The sequence below is a fragment of the Ambystoma mexicanum genome, chromosome 12 (genome assembly GCF_040938575.1).
Source record: "Ambystoma mexicanum isolate Mex_15411 chromosome 12, UKY_AmexF1_1, whole genome shotgun sequence".
NCBI classification, from domain to species: domain Eukaryota; kingdom Metazoa; phylum Chordata; class Amphibia; order Caudata; family Ambystomatidae; genus Ambystoma; species Ambystoma mexicanum.
The window spans coordinates 424,858,300-424,879,093 of NC_090936.1; the positions used below are offsets into that span (position 1 = coordinate 424,858,300).

The 20,794-nt window shown below is 43.2% G+C and overlaps 1 protein-coding gene across 5 annotated transcripts in view; it reads right to left on the reverse strand.

Moving 5' to 3' along the window:
- LOC138513604 (sodium- and chloride-dependent GABA transporter 1-like) overlaps positions 1-20,794 on the reverse strand; it is a 619,404-nt gene that overhangs the window by 231,163 nt on the left and 367,447 nt on the right. For all 5 annotated transcript variants that reach the window (XM_069628585.1, XM_069628581.1, XM_069628582.1 and 2 more), the window contains 3 exons: positions 18,223-18,357; positions 16,735-16,838; positions 16,427-16,551 (listed from right to left, as the gene is read on the reverse strand). In XM_069628585.1, coding sequence (XP_069484686.1) covers positions 16,427-16,551; positions 16,735-16,838; positions 18,223-18,357 — 364 coding nt within the window. The remainder of the gene's footprint in view (positions 1-16,426; positions 16,552-16,734; positions 16,839-18,222; positions 18,358-20,794) is intronic.

Consider the following 20,794-nt stretch of genomic DNA (forward strand, 5'->3'; position numbering starts at 1 on the left):
ATAAGGGAGGAAAACCACAATTATTTGCATGGACCAAAGAAGTGGGATCTATAACCAACAAGTAAAGAACAAGGTCCTTGTGAATCATTAAGACTTAATCAAGAAACAAAATTAGAGCAACCTTTTCAAAAGAATATATATTTAATGATTTGACACAGCAATGCAAAAATTCAAAAAATACATGTTCTAAATAGAACAAAATTACAGTGTTGCGCAGAGAGTGCATATGAATAAAATAATTGAAACAAAATCTGAAAAGAGGCCCTGCTGGGACATAATTTTAAATCTATAAAAAAACATGAGTGCTACCATCACCAAAGACCAGTGACAAATAAAGTACAGGGTACAATGCAGTTGTAATTGGATATTTATAACATGCTTAAAACCCAGAGGCTTCTAAATGCGGACCAGGGAAATCAAACATGTGTTGCTCCACGTCGTCTTGCTTCCAAGGCAACTACGTTGCCCCTGAGCTGTCCTCCCAAGACAATAACCCCAGAAGATGAAGAATCACTAAACCATGGGACCGAATGAGTCGTACAACTAGGACTGCATAGGCAGGTCATTCTTTTCTGCCATATGAGTATTAATATTTTAGGCAAGATTAAAGTAGATAGATAGTGTAACTGAATCTGCCTCTATCCGCGAGCTGTATTGAACACAAACAGGCTGAAAAAATTGTAATCATTCATTGGTGATCACCTACTCTAGTTGTGGCTTCTTATTGGCCAAAGAGATTTGCAGGCCAAGACTTCATCAGGGCGAAAGAGATTTGTGACGAGATGGTCATGGTTTTGACAAAACTGTTAACAACAATATGCAGAGATTGAAAATGTCTTAGGAAACTATTTCAAATTAGCATAAAAACACCTTAAATCCCCGCTTTAAAAAAAAATTAAATGCAAAGTAAACACATGAATTCGGCCTGAAGATTTTGTAACAGAGACTTGTTTAATTGACGTCCATCCTATGCCTCTGGTTTCCCCCAACAGGTGCTATTAAGAGCCCAAATGTAGCTATAAAAAGTAGACTGAGAGTGAAAACACCAGTACTCACCGAATTCATAGGAAATCTATTCGAGGATCAATAGTTTTCTTTTGCACTTCATAATACAGATTGTGAAGATGCCACCTGCCATTTGCACATGCCACCCAGCATTTACAATCGATTTCCTTAGAATCCACTGGCTTTGATCAGGTTGGTTTAGGAGGCAGAGGAGAAGAAAACAGTATTGCCGCTCGATCCCCCCATCCGCCTCCAGAAACCTTAAAATACAGACACCGTAAAATAAGGTGAAAAGACAGGCTTTTTTTTTAACCCTAAGAGGATTTACACATTGGCCTTCATTACCAGTTTGGTGGTATCCCACCAGTAATACTGGTGGGATACCACCAAACGAATTACTGTTCCTTCCCCCTGATAACCCAGAATGACCGGACATTCCAGGTAGCAGTAATACCATCAATTCCCCCATGGAGTATTACCGGTGCTGGAAATACTGGCTGTTCTTTGCCGGTGGGGGCCTGGTTTACCTCCAGCTCTTGGCTGTAGTTAAGTCAGGTAACCCCTACCAGCAAACTTGTACTCTGCCGGTCTGGAAAAGGGTCAGTATACGGAAAAAACACACTTTTTTCCAGACGGTAGAGTTGTAATGATGGCCAAATACCTCCTTTGTGTAATACAGAAACTCCACCTGCTGTCCAAATGTTGAAACATGTTTCGCACTTAGAGAAGCAATACTCCATCTTGCACAAGCCACACTGCCTGACGGTTATTTTACCTGAGAATTACAAGCTAGCCTTATTGACATTCAGATCTTGGAAGGACATTGGAGCACTGTATTGACCCCCAGAAAGCAACTTCCCATAACCTTATGTCCTCTATGGATTGAGCCTTGCAATTTCAAGGGTATCACTCCCAACACTGGCGATGCACGCCTTCGCGAGTCTGACTCCAGCAATATGGAATACTCTCGCTCTTGCTCTAAAATGCACACCAATGTTAACATTCCAGGGATCAAACTTTATTTTTAGCTTTTCTTTGTAGTTTTGTCCTGATGTCATTGTAGTGCTCTATTGCTCCCTTAACTAGTAGCATAGTGTGACAGGCGCAGTAAGCTGAACCTATCAAGAGGTGATGAGTGCCCTTCTCAGCCTGGGCTGGTGTAAGTGGAGAGAGATTCAGGAAGTAAAATTGCAGGATGGCGGTCGACCGTAGCGAAAGGAACATCCTTTGCACTTGCATGATCCGAATGACACTTGGCCTAGTAAGATCGTTGTCTGTCTTCCCTCTGTTCCCCCTCCCTTGCCTCGTCGCGCCTTGAAACACTTGTGTATAGGCACGTTATAAGTGCCATATCATATCATATCAGATAATGGAGAGAGAGGGAGAAAAGAGGGACAAAGTAAGGGAGGAGATTAGTGAAGTACGGCGAGAGAGAGTGAAGAGTAGGGAAGGGAATATAAGGGCATGAAAGAGCAGGCGAGTCGCCCAAGGTGATTGGAAGGCACCATCCAACAAAGGTTCTGGATAGATGTGCGCAAGATTGCTCACTAAGGAAGTCTAGACAGGGAAGGCAATTGCCTTTACTGTCATGGGTTCACCCCCCACCCCTCCAGTGCCAAGGCCTTTTTTGGTGATTTTGGTATTTCGCCATTCAATGCCTTCTAGCGTTTTCTGTTTCATTAAGTGATCATCTATAGATAGATAGCTATTAAATAGTACTAGTTGAAACATCTGGCGATCCGCAGGTTGCAGATCCCTGCCACAATGGATGAGGATACAAGTTACATTTGAAATGTCAACCTCTGTAAAGTGGCCCTCTGCTTTCTGATGCGAGATTCACACAACACAGAATTGTATTTAAAATATTAAGAAAACTAGATGTGCGGATGAAAACAAGAGAAGTCAAAGAAACATGGAAACAAACATGTATGTTGTTTATGATGCCTTTCAGGTATGGAACTCTAGTCATGAAATACGGCAATTCGGCTCAGTCCAGATAGTTGACATCACTGACCAAGGCTCCTCTGAAAGGACGAAAATATATGTGTCACATAGAGACGATGCTGCAAGGCCAAGACAGGCTTACTTCCAGGTCAGGCATGTGACTATCAAACTAAGAACTTTCCATTGGGAAATACCAGTAGCTATAAATGTTTGTCAATCAAAGCAGCAAATAAACCAGCTTTCATTATTCATCAAAAACAAACAATATTGAATGCATTGTTGGAGTGTAGAGGTGATGCGAACTTGATAACTGCTTGAACTTCTTTTCTGGCATTAAAGAAAGCTACAACGAAAGCAGAACACTGCTGAAAGACAACTCCTTAAACTCACAAGAAGAGAATACATCACACCAGCACTGAGCATGCATTTGCTGCCAGTGAAAAAACTAATCTTCTTCAAAACACTCTGCATAAGACACAGACCGATCCAAAGCCAAGGAGCAGAATGCATACAGGAGAAAATCACCATCTACAAACCAACACGCACACTAAGATGCAGCAACGACATCCACCTTGAACACAAAGTGTACACAAAACACAAATCTGGGGATCCGCATTTTCCTGCATAGCGGTGTCACTCTGGAATCTGCTCCCAAAGGTAATATGAACAACAGAGGATCACCTCAAGTTCAGGAAACTATTAAGAACATGGCGCCTTAACACTGTGAGCTGAAGAAAAACTTCAGAGCGATAAATAATCCACCCACCACAACGCAAGAGAACTCCACCAGAATGGACCACTCAAATGTCAACCACGAACACACCAAGAACAAGATTATGCGAAATTACCAATCCATCGCAACAAAGCCAAACATCCCAACCAACCCTACTCATAACTCTGCAACTCTCTAACACTCAGGATATCCACCACCAATTACATAAATGACTTGACACAAACCTCAGACAGGAAACACCAAAACTACAAACACTCTATCATCCCTCCACAACACCCAACACACACAAGAAACATCTGCATACAACACTCAAATGCTAATCTATCAAAATCATACCAGCACACAGTTACCGGCTTTTCTGAACTGAAGCTAACAACAGCATATCAAAGCTGTCTTGCGTGTTTTCCTCAACCCCACTAACTTTCCCACCCTTTTCCTTTTCAGATCCGCCCGAGCGCCTGGAGACCACGCAAAATGGCAGCGGTAAGCGGTACAAGTCCTAATAACATAACATAATAAGGTAGTGGGTAGTGCTCCGCAGCTCCGTTTAATTGGACACATTGGTACCAAGCGCACTCTTCGTGTTTACCATCACCAGGCGCGTTCACAGTTGTATGAATGCATGTATGGGATTTATAAAGCACAAACCTAGCTGGGTAGCAACAGAGTGCTGTACATAGGGCACGCGCCCTGGGGGTCTACGGGCATGGTGCAGGGGTAGAAGAGGTTGCTGGAATGGGCAATGGGGAGCAAGTTGGCTACTTGACCAACTATTAGCTATTCAGGCAATACTAAAACATGCTTTTTGGGACACCTGCCGGTCCAAAGGGTGCCTGAAAGAAGCTACTGTGTACTGAGTGCCGCTCTTTGGTGATTAAGATGGTCTCACTGCAGCTGACGGTTCCATCGCGGCCGCTGCTCGCGCCATCCCGGTGATTAGTCCCAATAGAACCTGCGCGAGGGGAGCAGTGATGAATGGATAAGGCATTCCGAATGTTTACAGGACAATTATGGAAGCATCTGCTGGTGGAGGCCTGAGGGAATCGAAGACCTGTTGCGGTCTTGCATGGCTTCTCAAGGATGCATTGGCCCACTTAGGCAATCTTTCCCCAAGGATAACTGTCCTAACTCACTCTGCTTGCGTGCTTGCGTGCTGCGCCTGCGCCACAATCTATTCACTTGATCAGCTGCAGAGGAAAATGAATCTAGAGGGCACTGCGGGCGTCGGATGTATACCCTTCTCCTCCAGTCTGATTGGTTCACTGAGCAGGCTCGCCTGCCATTGCACATTGGGGATCCATTAGTTCATATGAAATATTAACAGAGCGCTGATGCCGAAGCAATCTCGGTTTACCTGCAAGTGTCCTGACACCAAGGATAGAAGTTACTGTCATAAAGTCTCACCATGTGGCAGTGGGAGACGCCGGATATTGCGACGCGGCGCTTTTGACGCCCGGCAGTTGCCAGCACGGCGCAAGGAACTGCATATCTGGATAGTGCTGTTTGTTTAAATATATTGTCCCCCGAAGCACCCAAAAGTGCAATGCTTCGGATGACATATATTTAAGCAAACCCCAGCATCTTAGCACATGGAGCTGTAGTACTTTAACTGCACGCTCGATGCACAAATAGGCTGGGGTGTCCCGCATATTTAAACAAACAGTACTCTCCAGGTACGCAGGTCCCTGTGTCCTACAGGCTGTGGGCAGAAGGGTGTACCTAAAAGGGACATGCACCATGGATGTCATTTAGGGGTCGCCAGGCGGCCCCTGAGGTCTCCCTTGCTACCCCTGTGGTATCCCTTGCTACCCCTAAACAAGTTTTTTTTTAAAGATTTTTTTTAAATTGAGGCTCCTGGGCTGTGGCCAGCAGCACGTGGTTCTGTGTTTCTTGAGTCGCTCGCTTTCTGATAGCTATAGCCGGTAAAATAGCTCAGTGGGTTGACCGCTTGCTGCTCCATTGTGCGTGTGGTCTGCAGGTTGCAGCTTTGGCTCCCAGCAAGGTCAACTCGACCTTTCATTCTGCTGAGGTTGATAAATGAGTACCAACACAGGTTGGGTGATATTGTATGTATATTTGTTCTATAAGAAGCGATTACGCGTAAGTGCTATATAATAATACATCATTATCGTTTGGCCGTGGACGTCTGCTTACATTCACAGTGATTTGGTAATACGCACTGATATTAACGATACATATGGTGATCCATTCTTGTATGAAAAGTATATCACTTTACAGTAATATCCTAATCATATTTTTTGTAGTGTACTCACAAACAATGCTTTGTGATGCCACTTCCTGTTTTGTTGTGGGGTGAAAGGTCGTGTTCCATCGCTTCCCGTGATGTCACTTCGGGGTGGGATCAAATGACACCACTTCCTGTGATGTCATCAGATGTCAATGGTCATGTGATGTCACTTCCACTACCCCTGGCATTTTGGTGAAATGATGTCCCTTACCTGCGCCCAAGGTGCCAAGCTGATACAGCAGGTGCCGCAAGTGCTGCGCCCAAACACGGCATACTGGGCAGTTGGTTGGGACGTGAACTCCTGTCATTAAAGTCTGTGAACACGTGCTAACTGCCCTCTTGTCATCAGGAGCGCCTTGCAGCTGCACAGACCATTCCTTTTAGGATTTCTTTCCTGTTTTGCAATTGGCCAACCTTCCAGCTGCAGGTGCAAGGGACAGGGCTGGCGCCAGGCGAGTGTGGCATGTGCAACTGCACTTTGCCCCACACTCATAGGGCCCCATTTCTTGCAGTCTGCAGCATGGGCCGTGTGCTCCGAGTACCCAAGCTTGCTGCAGTGCACTCAGAGCACACGGGCGGCACACGCTGCACCATGCATGATGACAGGCAAGCTGTTTTACCTCGAGGTTTGACTCCTTTTTGTTTCTTCTGTTGAGGCAACTTGTCACCTGTGAAGCTCCTGCTGCAATGCTGGCGAGACAAATGCCCCCCTCCCAGCGGCCCAATAGGTGCTGCGGACCTCTTAAGCATTAAGCATGGCTGATCACTTTCTTAAAGCAGAGCTTTTAAAGTGGGTGTGATTTACTAGTGATGACGTATTTAAGAGACCATTGGATTGGACAAGATGTTCTTAAAGTGGCATTTTTATTTTGAAATCACATGCAAAGCAGCAGTCAGCTGCCTACAATCTGCGCCTTCCTCCAGCATAATTAAACATATCCCACAAAACCTGCAACCAACATTGCAGGCCTATCCACCCCCCAAACTCTTCAAGATGACACGCTGTAGACAATGTGGGCAACCCACGTAGGCATTCATCTACCAATCCCGTAATCTCTGACCCGGGGAACACCAATAGAAGTTACTAGAAGCACCATTTACATTATATATATATATATATATATATATATATCCAAAGTGTAAAGAGCAAAAAATAATTGCTATTCTAAATATATATATATTTTTGGGGAATTATTTAAATTTTTTCTTAACCATTTTTTCGCTGCTGCCTACATACATGCAGTGGTCACTAGCTTGTGATGTCACTTCCGGTGATGTCCTCAAAAGCAAATTAAGGGGCCCTGCACTTAACTTGACGCACTTGGCCCCACACATTCTAGGGCCGGCCCTGGCGAGGGAAACCTATTTTGGGTTGTAGATTAAATGCTGTGCAAAGAATCAATTGATTATATATATATTTAAACCATCATTACTTTCTACTTAATTAAATATTGAACTTGATTCTCTTTTGCATGGGTATTATAAAACTTCAGATCTGAGGGGGACAGTTCAGGCGCAAAATCTTTGTCTTGCAAGCAAGACAACACAGAGCAACAATGGTTCCAATCCCAATCCTACACTTAGAAAGCAATCTCTGGTATTAAGCACGTTATAAAAGAGTGATTATAATAGGCACTAGATTTGTGCATTTTAGAAGGAAGGAAGAAGGAGATTTGTAGGTTAAGACAGTCAACATTTATTATATAGTATTGTTCATAGATTGTACATATATTCTGCTCAGCAGTGAATGGTGATATACGGTTACCAGACATTTGGTCGAAAAAAATTGGTCGACCAGACAAATGGTCGAACCAATTTGGTCGAAAACCAAATGGTCGAATTTTTTTTTTTTTTTATTTTCACCTTTTTTTTTGGGGGGGGGGGGGTCCCCCCAACCCCCTTTTTTTCTAAAAACCCATTTTTGTAAAAAACGAAAACCCGAAAAATAAATATATAATTAAAAAAAAAAATTCAACCATTTGGTTTTCGACCAAATTGCGTCGACCAAATGTCATTCGACCAGTTTTAGGTCGACCAAATGTCTGGACACCGTGATATACCTTCAGAATCTGTGTTTCCATCATTGTGAGTTCACAAAACAGAAAGACATGTGATCTAGAGAGCTGACATTTTAAAGCACACACATACACACAAATGTTGCCTAAGTAGATTTTGAAGCTTCTTCATTGCATATGTATTGAAAAGAACTAATCAAGGAGGCTGCACATCCGAATCCTGGATGTGGTCAGGCCCTGTCACCCACCTCTTTGCCCCCTCTCTCAGGCATTGGCAGCAGTACCTGAAATATGTCTCTCAGTAAGTAACTAAAGTAATATGAGTGCTAGATTTGGGCAACACAGTTATGTGTGTTACACTTTACTTCCGCCATTGTCACCAAGGAACTGATACCAGACCCTGTCTGCTTCTGTGCCTCCATCTGCTTCTTTTTGGTAACAAGGTAGATGTGGGGCATCCCACCCACCTTGCCCAGACATCATATTACCTCTGACACCACAAGAAAGACTCTTTCTTAAAAGAATATATGGCCTGTCCTGTCTTAGAGGGCACATATCTCTCCTTTGAACATTGCCTGTGTATCCAGAGTTATGAGGATGAAGTGGAATCCATAAGGATCGATCGATATCCCCTCCGTCGCATACAAGTAGCATACATCCGGCTGCATCCAAAGAGAATGAAGTCACTGGGCGGAGCAACAATGGACAGACAGATGACTGTGAGCGGATAAGTGGATGAGAGTGTGCGAGAAAAAGGAAGGATAGAGGCATGGCTGAGGGATGGGTGAATGAGAGTTTGTGGCATAAGTCAAATATGCTCATTCATCCAATTGCATGCTTTGAGGTAGACAGTCATGGAGACTGTGAGACAGATTGTGACATACCAACCTCTGGGGCACCAGTGGTCCAGGGATGAATATTGTTTTCTCAACCATCAGTCAGCCCCACACCTCGAGTACACCAGAAGGGATCCAAACAGATTGGAAACACAAGCAAATTATCATGCTCCTTGTCCAATTTTGGTTACGTTGACGGAATGGCAGGCTTATCTCCACAAGGTTGTGGATTGTTGGATAGTTGCAACACAGCGGAGATACAATTATTGCCCAATGATAAAAGGGACTGTCCAGTCAAGGTTGTATACAAACATCTACTGTATTATTATTCAACAGACAGTTCTTGCACACTACAAAATACAACCCACCCTTTAAAGGAATGCAGAGGACAGATAGTTTAAAGAAGGAAAAGAGAAGTACTATGGATACCAAAAGGAGGGTAGTTGGTAAATTAATTAATTGCAATAGTTCTACAATACTTGGCTTCAACACAAAGGGAGCAATGGGTCATAAAATGTCACTAGGGGCTTCCGGAGAAGGACCAGAGGAACAGAACCACAATGTACCTTGTGCTTGTAGAATTTATTGGTGCTCGACAGGGTCGAGGTGTTTTCAGGGCGCTTTGCAGCTCCTCCGAGGCAGTTTGGCGAGCGACACTGCACGGATGGCTGCAGGCTGGTCTGCACAGCGACTCGGTGTCAGGAATCATCTCAAAGCTGGTTGGCGGGTCTGAAGCACCGGTTGAGGCGTCATGGATGACGTTTGAGACTGTGGCGTGACAACAGTTAGCGGTGCAGTGGGTTGCAGCTCGAGGAGCTCTACTGCTTCAAAAATGTCCTTTATGGCAGATGCTGGCACTCCTCCTAGCTTCTTCACTGGGCTTGTGTTGTCCTTTTACAGGGAACGGCCCAAAGCTGAGGAGAGTGTTGCAGGCAACAGCCTTGTCCTCGGTTGGGTTCAGAGACTCTCTGGCACTTCCCACCTAGAAAGCTTGCTTGCGAAGCCTAGTAGGGCACGCTAGTACGGAACGCTGTGTGTTGGCTGGGAACCAATTCTGGAGATGCTGGAGGGTCCTCTGGATTCAGTATCTCCGCCTGTTCCCTGGGAGATGATTCGGGGAAGGATCTTGCTTCTCTCTTTGGAAATCCTGGCCTTCCTTCAATGGCAGAGCTGTAAGGCAGACTAAATTGGCCAGGGTCCAAATGAGTTCTTATTACTACTTGTAAAGTCTTCAGTTTATCCTCCCAAAAGAGGGGCTTTACCCTCTTTTAAAGCCCAATGGGCCACAGTGATTGGTCTAGGCTATGCCTACTTTAATGAACCAATTATGGGTCCCTACCAACAATCTCCTCCATGTGTGAGGTCATAACCAGAGTGCTTTGCAACAGAAAAGGTAAGGGGTAAAAACATGTAATACTAAGCCCCACCCATCTTCCTGTCTGTTGTGATTCAAATGGTCTCTCCGGTTAATTGAGCTTGCTGTTGTTCCTGATTAAAGCGCCATGTGTCCCTTGAAGCTGCAGCGAGTCCAGACTTTAGGTAGTCACCAAACCAAATACTAGTACCTTCTGAAGGGGTCCCCCTGTGGGATGACTACTGTAAAAAACTGTCCCAGATATAACAGGTCACTGCCCTTGATACTAAGAAGTGTGAGCTGGCTTCAGGTTGGCACAGATGCATATCAAAGGTTGTTGGGGTTTTCCTGTCTTTTGTTAGTCCTGCAACCAGATGCACAGTGGGCCTGTTTGAATTCACTCTGATTAGTATGTGAAGCTGCCACCAGCAGAGCTCACAAAAGGGCAGGGCGGATCCATGGACCATTTGTCAGTTAAGATGTTTGCCATGGTAGGAGGAAGGTTTTGCCCTCCCCTTCTGAGATGCATTGATGTACTCTTGGCAGTCATTTTCCAACTAAATATGACAGGGGGGGAGCCTGTAGGCTGTGTCCACCCAGAGTGCACAGGTCTATGTGTATGTCGTGCACCGGGCATAGGAACATGTGTGCAGTTTAGCACCACACTTTTTCTGGAGGTTGATCTGCCATCATTCAATTTCATTTAAAATTTCAAAAAAGCCCAGGCGAGCGCACACCCACCGTGCAGATGGTCGAACTTCTCACACAGATAGAAAGAAACTTTTACTGACATAGAGATAATTAATGGGATGGTGAGTGATTGATATATGAAAATTTATTTGAGACTTGTGGGCACCCTCTTCTCCATCGAATTATTGAAATAGACAGCTTTGGCAGTATGTGTGTCCAAAGCACTTTTTCTCTATGGCAAAATTAAAAGGAGTAGGCTGAAAACAGCTTATTTTTGTTTTCTAAATATCTTTTGATGTGTTTAAACAATTTTCCTCTAAATTTCCACTTTGGAGGGGCCCATGGCAAACATTTCTTTTGGAAAATTCAGCCAGCGAGTTAAAAATGATTAGGAATAGAATTTTGGGAAACGACATTGCAAATTGGTTTTATCTGAGCTATATGGCGGCAACCCTTTCGGCCTCACGCCGAAAATGTTGTGCTAGCGGTAAATTAGTGCTCCACTTCTGTCCTAACTGCATTATTTGGTGAGGGAGACAGGACCTGTAGTCAGTATCACAGATAAATAACGTCAATGTCAATTATCACTGACGGCAAAAATACCAGCCACGGAACACATTTGCTGTGTCTGCAGCGCTGCAAATACCAGCTGTGGAAAATAATTTACCACCAGCTGCAAATTGGCAAAAAACACATACATGTGGGGAGAATGGATAGGGCACCTCAACAAACCCTCCCTATGCTCATGTGTAGATTAATGTTATGTGGTAATGGCACAATTGCCTAGCGGCAGACACTGCTTAAGATCTAATCTTGCCTTCCACAGTAATTACCACCATTTTAAGAGATTTTAATGAGTCATATTGTGCAAGAGATTGCTTGTGGTAATGCAGCGACCCCCAATGATAATGTTACCACCAGTGGTAAAGTAATGGAACAGCTTTACCTATTTAGAGATATTTGTCTTTTGGTCATTGGCAGTACTGTACCCCTGGCACTACTTATCAAATACGTGTAGTGACATTACCACACTTTCTGAAACTGGTGCACATGAGTTTTAGATTTTTTTAATCAAAGGTAAACACATCATTCTCTTGCCACATAATACATAATAACTGGCCTCATATGTTCTGAGCAACCTTTACAGAGTAGTTGGCAACAAGTAAATTCTAAAGTCAAAGCCCCATCGGCTATAATACGCTGCAATAAAAAAAAAAACAATACACCAGCCAATGTTTGTATTTTAGCCAACTAATAGGTTAATAATGGAGGAAAGGGACATGATCGTAGATGACAAGCATGAAAATGAGCCACCCCTCATCATGGAAATATTGCAAAGCGCAATGGCAGAGCCACAAGGTGCTGATGAAGAATTTGCAAATAGATGTTGGCAACTGATACTCTATCCTCAGAAGAATATATATTCCATCGATCCACTTCATTTCTATTTGAAGTTAGGTGTTCAACCCCAGTTTATACGTAGATTTTATTAAAGGGATAGGATTTAGGTTTTCGGAAGTAGATCTATGGATTTACTTGTAGCTGTTAAGGGGTAGGCCTGTGGTTTCAGGTTTAATGTTTAAGGATTAAGATTTGAATTAAGAGGGATAGATTTATTCTTAAGTAATGCTGAAGAGTTTAGGTTTGGTGCTGTGTTTTATCTTGGAGAGTTACACTACTTTTAGGGAAATAGGCTATGGGATGTTGTTTTATGGGCTCCAGATAACAGTAGTGGCTTTCACCTTACATTTCAGGTAGCCATTTTAGGGTCAAAGTTTAGGATTTTAGCCTAAGGTTGAAGATTTAGGTAACTAAACTCACACTAATGTTCTAGTTTATATTTAATTGGATGGCTAAGTGTCTGTAGGTTTGTGTGCTTAGATTTATGGGTTTAGTCTAAGTGGATTTAAAGTATGGGGTTTAGCCTTGGTTTAGTGTGAGTCTCTGGGACTTGGGCTTAGGCTCACATGATTTATCTTATGAGTATAGCCTTATAATATTATACTTTAGGGTTCAGAATTGGAATCTGTAAATGGGTCACACATTTATTCACACATGTATTTGTTGGAAACATAGGATTGTGGGTGTATGTTTGAATGGAAGGGTCTAGGATTAGGCTTTTGGGGTGCAGCCTTTGACTGATGATTTATGGATTTAGGTTTGGGCTAGTCTTAAATTCAGTGGTATGGTTCTAGCCATTACATTTTAGGCCTAAATGTACCAAATAAAATTTTGGCCCAATGTTAATTTGGCTTTCAAATCAAACAAAGTGGAAGTTTGTTATACCTTTTATTGGACTAAAAGGAAATATTATTATTTTATTATTAAATATTATTGAATGCAGTACACGGCCCTGACACTGAAGCTGCAAAACACACCTTAAAACTCTCTGTGAGGAAAATGCAAATACACCCTGCTGTCCAATTGTGTTTTAAAATCTCATGTCAAAGTTTCCTAAAAGAACAAGAATACTGTTTTGGATTTACTGGGACCACTTTAAAACTGCTTGTACCTAATTTTGAGAGCCAATCAAGTTCAACGGTTCTGTGGGTGTGTACGGTGTGCTTTCTTAAAAAGCATTTCACAGCACTGCTAGAAATGCAAATTGTTTTCAGTGAATAGTGTTAGTTCTCTTCAATGCGCCTTAAGTATGTCCCTTTAGATGAAGTGGCTATCCTACGCCTGCATTCCATGAGTATTGCTCCGCAAGGCAATGAAGTTTACCATGAAAATCCCTTTTTTACTCTCCGAGAATGAACTGTCCAGGGGGTTGTTTCTTTGCTTCTCATTTCACTCTGCATTATCAGATAAAGTTGAAAGCAAATGTCTTATCCCACCTCTAGATGACACTTGGGTATAAGCGCGTTATAAATACCTTATCATATATCATATAATTTCCAGTTACTTTTGTGACGCTTAAGGGTTTACATGTTGCTGTTAGCATCGTGTGCTTAGCATAAAGGGTTGAAATAAATCTAATGGGGTTACCCTTAGGCAATGGGATTAAGGGTAAAGCATTTAGGTTTAGGTGTATGTTATTGTGTGGAGGTTTAGGGCATTAGTTTCAGGGTAATGATTTTAGGCTTAGGGACTAGTGTTTACTCATAAGGGTTTCCATTTTGGATTTTCATTTTATGGTTAGCATGTATCTATGTGCATTTAGTCATTTAGTGTTATACTTGGAGGTTAAGGATTAGGAGCATAATCATACATTTAGGGATTTAAGTTTCTAAACAAGCAAGGGGCTTCGGTGTAAAGTGTTTACATTTAGTGTTGGACGTTTAGGCTTTAAGATGTATGTTTGAATGTTAGTTTTAGGAATGTATGCTTAGAAGTACAGGATTCAATCTTGTTTTAGAGTCTTACTTTCAGTAGTTAGATTTACGTGTTTGGTGATAAATGTTAGGCCAATGAGGTTTAGAGTACATAGGTCTAGTTTTCCAACTCTAGGCTAATGTTAATGCTTTGTGTTTGTAGTTAGGGTTGTTTTATTAACCAAAGATGTTTAAGGTTAGTTTAACGGTTTTAGGATGCATGGTTTATTCTTAGCTATGGGCCTTAGTTTTAAGATTCTAGGTTTTGTCTTTGGTGCTTAGATGAAGGCTGGGGTGTCATTCTATTGATTTAGGCTGTGCATTGTAGGATTACATGTTAGGCTTTGGAATAGGCACAGCCTGCGATTTAGGTTTTTGAGGTCAATCTTCAATGTAGTGTTCGGTATTAGGATTCGGTTTGTGGCTAGTGATTGGAATTGGTATGGTATGGTATAGTTTATTTGTAAAGCGCCTATACATAAAGCAACTGGTTCAAAGTGCTTGAGGAGGTAGGGAACAAGGGGAAAAAACAACAGTCAATCAGAGCCCTTGAATTTCTGAATGATAGCACCACACACCGTGGGTAATAATAAGCAGCGCTCAGATACCTAAGGGTTCGTAGCGCTATATAAAATGCCAAATTATTATTATTATTATTATTATTATTATTATTATACAATTCTGCACGGGCAGAATGGGTGCATGTAACAAGTGCATATAATACAATTAATGGTGTAGATAAAAGCAAATAGGTCTGACAACGATTCTGCAGTTTTTCCAAGTGCATTGAGGTACCACCATGCATTGAGGGGAGACAAGGGAAAAACAGATGGACGATCTTCACAGCATGGTGCCTTCAGATTGTGCAAGTGTGCAGACAGGTGCAGGAGAGGGGAGGGTGGAAGAGAGGACCAAGTGCACCCAGTCAGTCAAAAGTTGGGGTAAGTGCTGAGAGATGCCACTCTCAAGGGTCATTGACCAAGTGCAGTAATGAGGCAAGTGCAAGGCCCGGAGGCAAGTGCGAGTGGAATGGCAAGGGTGCCAGGGACCTGTGAGACTCTGAGGTACACCAGGAGGCCAGTCAGCCGGCTGCATGGAAAATGAGCAAGAGAGGGATAGAGCGGAGAGAAAGGTTAATAGGGTAGAGGGAGAGAGAAGGAAGAGTGTCTTGAACAATTTCCTGAACTTAAGGAGATCAGGTGCAAAACGGAGTGCCACAGGGAGGTTATTCCAGAGTGAGGCCCCTGCAGAGGATAAAGATATACCTCCAAATCTCTGCATGGAGAAGCGGCTCCTTTGCAAAAGGTTGGAGGTAGATGAGGGGGGCTCAGGAAGGTAAGTATTTAGGTAGGCAATGTTGCAGATAGGTAGGTCCCAGGCCCCAGAAAGCCTTGTGGACAATGCAGAGGGTCTTGAACTTGATCCTTGGAGCCACAGGGAGCCAATGGAGAGATTCCAGCACCGGAGAAATGTGCTCCCTGTGCCTGAGGCCAAAATAAGTCTTGTGGTTCTGTTCTGGATGAGTTGCAGAGGGCGTAGAGCAGAGGCGGGGAGGTTGAGAAAGAGGCCGTTGCAGTAGTCCAGCTTTGAGAGAACCCAGGCTCTGGAGACAGTGAGCCCCTGGGGGCAGGTCAGAAAAGGAAGAGTACCTCTGTGGAGGTGTAGCTGGTAGTTGGACTTTTTAGAGATGTCCGAAATGTGAATGGATAAGGAGAGAGTGGAGTCGAAGATGACCCCAAGGTTTTTTGCCTCGCAGGCGGGTGTGGGCGCAGGGCCAAGGGAGGCCGGCCAGAGTGAGAGTGGGAAAGCGGGAGCAGAAGTCCCAATGCGAATGATCTCAGTTTTACTGGCGTTGAGGCAGAGGTTGTTTGCAGCGCACCATGATTGAATTGCGGAAGACAGTCAGATATGAACGAGGTAGAGGAGAGAGTTGCGTGTCATCCGCATAACATTGGAAGTTAGAGATGAAGGTGGCAATCACACATGCAAGGGCAGCCATGTAGACATTGAAGAACCAAGGGAATAGGATATGAATCCTAAGGTTAGACGTTGAGAATAGAGTTAAATTTAGACTACATCATTGTCTTTGCTTTATCACTAACCCTGTCCTAAATTATATTGTTCAAAATATGATTAATTCTAATTAATTCCATTTGCTATTGAAACTAAACTGTAAGGTTCGGAGTGCTGAAAGTTCACAAATTAGTCTTTTATGCCTTGCCTAGCAGTCGAGATATAGTTCCGATATGAAGTGAAACACATTCACATGTTGTGCCAGTGAGCTTACCTGAGGCTGCCAGCTCGGAGATGGATTTCTTGGTGATGTGAGACATGAACCCAACAATGGAGAAGATGACCAGTCCGGCAAACATGCTGGTGGTGGAGTTTATGCCACACACAATGATGGCATCCCTGGAAGACAGAATGTGCTTTGTGTCATCTGGCAAAGTCTCATCCACGCCATCTAGCTGCTTTGGTAGGGCTATGTTAGTGTTCTATGATATGACAATAGATTTTCATTGCTAGATCTTTATATGTATCTCTCTTGGCTGTGCTGATTAGATATGTAACCTTAATGGTCCTGTCACCTCTCACCTGTAAACATTGTTGTTGAATGAGTTGTAACTTCCCAGGGCAATTAGAGATCCTAGGCCGAGTCCGTAAGAGAAAAATATCTGTGTGGCAGCATCCATCCAGACCTGAGAAGGAAAAGGGGGATTTCACAGTTTAATATGTGGTCTCCACAATGTGCATGCTTCAGTGAGGCCATCTTCCCTGTACATACAAGAATTAACTTAAGTGCCTTTGCCTTACTAACTGTCTGCATCATTACAACTTTGACTGTATGGGAAAAAATGTGGCAGTAATTCTATTACCGCCACTTTACTTGCACCGCCAAATTACAATTTCTACAATGGTAGAGAGTGCATGTTTGAGAGTCTGTCATTGTTCCGAAGCAAGAACGGGATGTTTTGGTTAGTAGTGCTATGCTGTGCTGAAGACCACATTGGGTGTTGAAGGAGTGGTTCAGGTCCAAACGCACAGATGAATTGTTGAAAAGTGTGGTGCATGTCTACCAATAGAGTTAGCAGGGTGGGCAGGTCAAAGCACACTCTAAAAACAATGCTAGGTGTGTAAACAGGTTGATGAATGTTAAAAGGAATGTCATGCATGTCTAAAGGTAGAGCTGGATGTTTGAGGAGTATGGCAGGTCTAAATCTAAACGCGCAGATGGATATCTAAGTAGCATTCAGTGGGTCTAAGGTCAGAGAAGAAGATTTGAGATGCCTGATGCTCATTGTGTGTTTGTGGAGTGGCTTTGGAACTAAAGCTTCTTGTTAGAGGATGCTGAGGTGGGAAGAAAATGTAGGGTCAGGACTATTTGCGTAGTATCAAAGTGGGAGCATTGGATAGCGATTGGAATCAGAATGTAGAACTTTTCTCTGAGGTGTGGAGTGGGAGTGGGTGAAGCAAGGCCTATATGTATGTCATCTGTATTGGAGACATGAGAGCACCAGGGGACCACTCCGGTGGTGATAGTGCGCGGTACAAATATCCTTTAACATTAACATGATGACACAGCAAGTGGTTTATGGGGTCTACAGAGTCTATTGCTCATTGTAACAGGTACGAATCCCGGACTAGGTGGGGGAAGAGAACCAACTTAGAGAGGGCATTGGGAGAATAGCAAAGGGGGAAATGCAACTGGACATCTATCTTGTGGGTCATACTCTATGTGCTAAAGGATCAATCACCTTTAGTGGAAGGTCAGTCATTCCCAGGTGGGCTGTAGAACAAGCAGAATAAGCATGACAAATGTCAGATGATCAAAGGCTGCACAAGGAAGTCAATGCATTGTGAGAACTCTAGCCATTCATGCTTGCAACCATGCACAGTCTCTTGGCTTTTAATGCGAGTGTTCCAAAATGGCCAACTAGGCAATCTCTTGAGCTGAGCATATGAAGTTATGATTCCATCAACCAATCATTCATTTGAAAAGTGACCCTGTTGGAATCGGGGTTCACTGCTTTCTCCCTGGAGTCCTCCCTAAAATTTCACCACACATCAAAGAGCACTGCTAACCTCAGACTGCGAGAGCTTGCTGAAGTCCGGGGTGAGATAGAAGAGAATGCCCTCTTTGGCTCCTGGCAGAGTGACCCCCCGAACGAAGAGGATGGCGAGCATGACGTAGGGGTACGTGGCGGAGAAATACACCACCTGAGCAGCAGAAGAGCGGGAAACACAATTGAAGGACAACTTTAAGCAAAGAGATGACACAAAGGCAATACAGGCGAAGGTATACAGTTTCATGAGATTGACCAAATAAACATCATTTAGAATAAGTCCATTCAGGATACGCAGGTGATTACTTTGTGCATACAAAGCCTGCCTCAAGCTCATGCACTTGCATGATCTGAATGACACCTGGCTTAGTAGGATCGTTGTCTGTCCTTCCTTGTCCCCCCCCCCTTGCCTAGTCGCGCCTTGAAACACTTGTGTATAGTTGCGTTATAAATGCCATATCATATCATATCAAAAGATTCCCCTCTTTAAATTGAGTCTAGCCTCGTAGAGTTTTCCGCTCATTGTTCATAGGTCTGCATTCAATAAGTCTATTGGAAATATGACGTGGCTTCTTACTAATGCCCTCTCAGCAACTGGCCATATCACAGCTCCCACTCCCAATGGTACACTTGTAGAAGACCCGTTTCTCTTTCTGTAAATTACTTCAAATCATAGCTTCACTATTCCAGCAGATGGCCTATTAAAATAATGATGGCACAAGTAACTCATTGCGTTATAGCCATTGAAAAAACAGGCCTGGACTAAAGCATGCCTTGTGACCCTTAGATGTTTGATAGGCTCCTCTAAACAGGGCCTAAGAAGTAAATTGTAGCACATTATGGGTGACCTTACGTCAAAATACACATCATGTATGATTAACTGTAATTTATTCTAATGGTCACATTGGGAACTTCAGGAACTGGGATGAAAGTTTAACTGATGACGAATCCGGCCACTAAGACACGCTGTCAAATCCCCTCATGTCCAGTATTGAAGTTATTTTGTTATGGTATTTGATTTACAAACTAGTTTTGTCTGATATTAAAAACACACTACACACAAAATCAACAACATGACTGATTTTGATGTTCCTTTTTGTGCATTAGACTTTTGGAATATTTTAATTTACTCTTTTACTCTAGTGGAGAGCGGTATTTCAACCTTTCGCTCTTTTTCCCACCAACAGTGCGTTTACCGTTGAAAGGTGCTGCAATGCAGCTCACACACCCACAGGAGACTTTGTTTCTGCTTTTACCAGTTTGTGTCTTTTTGTCACTAAACAGAATCCCCCCCCGGCCCCCCGTGTCCACAAATGAATACTCTGTCCACCCTCAGGGCTGGACTGTGACCCAAAAGAGGCCCTCCAAATCATTTTCAAAGTGGCCCACCATTACTCATTCTGAGCAAGCCCAGCCCTTTTCCTATGAGAACATTTGGAAATAAAATACAAAAGAGGTCCAGGGTGTAAAACTAGACAAGTGTCATGTAGGCGTGTTGGCCTTCTGAATAAAGGGATGGCCCTGCTGTAATAACCACACACACAGTAATTATGTAATAGAAAGAGTACACCCTGTTCCCTTGGTATGTTTGATGTTCAGGGACGTCATTTAGGGGTAGCCAGAGGTCGCAACTGCGACCTCTGAGGTCTCCCTTGCGACCTCTGAGGTCTCCCCTGTGACCTCTAAAAAAAAAAATCAACTTTTTTGTTGTTGTAATGCAATCTCCCTGGCTGTGGCCAGCAGCAAGTGGCTCTTTACTTCTGGAGAGCCTGGCTTTCTCGTTTAGGCCCCTTAAAAAAAACCAAGAAAAATAAGAACAGGAGTGCCACAAGTCTAGCACTTTCAGCACTGACCCTAAATAAGAAACAATAGGAATACCAAATCATGTGTCTTTCTGGAATTCTAAACAATAATTGCAAAACTCATTAAAGGTTTATTTCAGGCACACTTCAAGGGTGAGACACTGATTTAGTTTGTTCTTAAATGCCTCAACTTAGCCTTTCATCCTTCTCAGGTCGATAAATGACTACCAACACAGGTTGGGAGATATTGGGTGTATATTTTTTCTGTATTAAGCCCTTAAGCGTAAATGCTATATAATAACACATCATTATCATTTGGCCTTGGACGTCTGCTTGCATTCACAGTAATTTGGTAATATGGGCCTATGCACACTGATTTTAACGATACATATGACGATCCATTCATGTATGAAATGTACATCACATTATAGTCATATCTTATAGTCATATCGTAACCATATTTTTTGTAGTGTACAATGCTATTGATGTCACTTCCTGTTTTGTCAACGGGTGAAATGTCATGTTCCATCGCTTCCCGCGATATCACTTCGGGTGGGGTCAAATGACATCACTTCCTGTGATGTCATCAGGGGGTCAAGGGTCGTGTGATGTCACTTCCGCTACCCCTGGCATTTTGGTGAAATGACGTCCCTGTTGATGTTCCCGTTCTTTGCTTGATACCATGTCTCCAGAGCACTCCCTACACCTCTGTGCTGCAGTCTCAGAGTGCCCTTTCACACCTGAGCAATGGGCTTTCGAAGAACTCGTCTTTTTTACTACTTTGAAAAA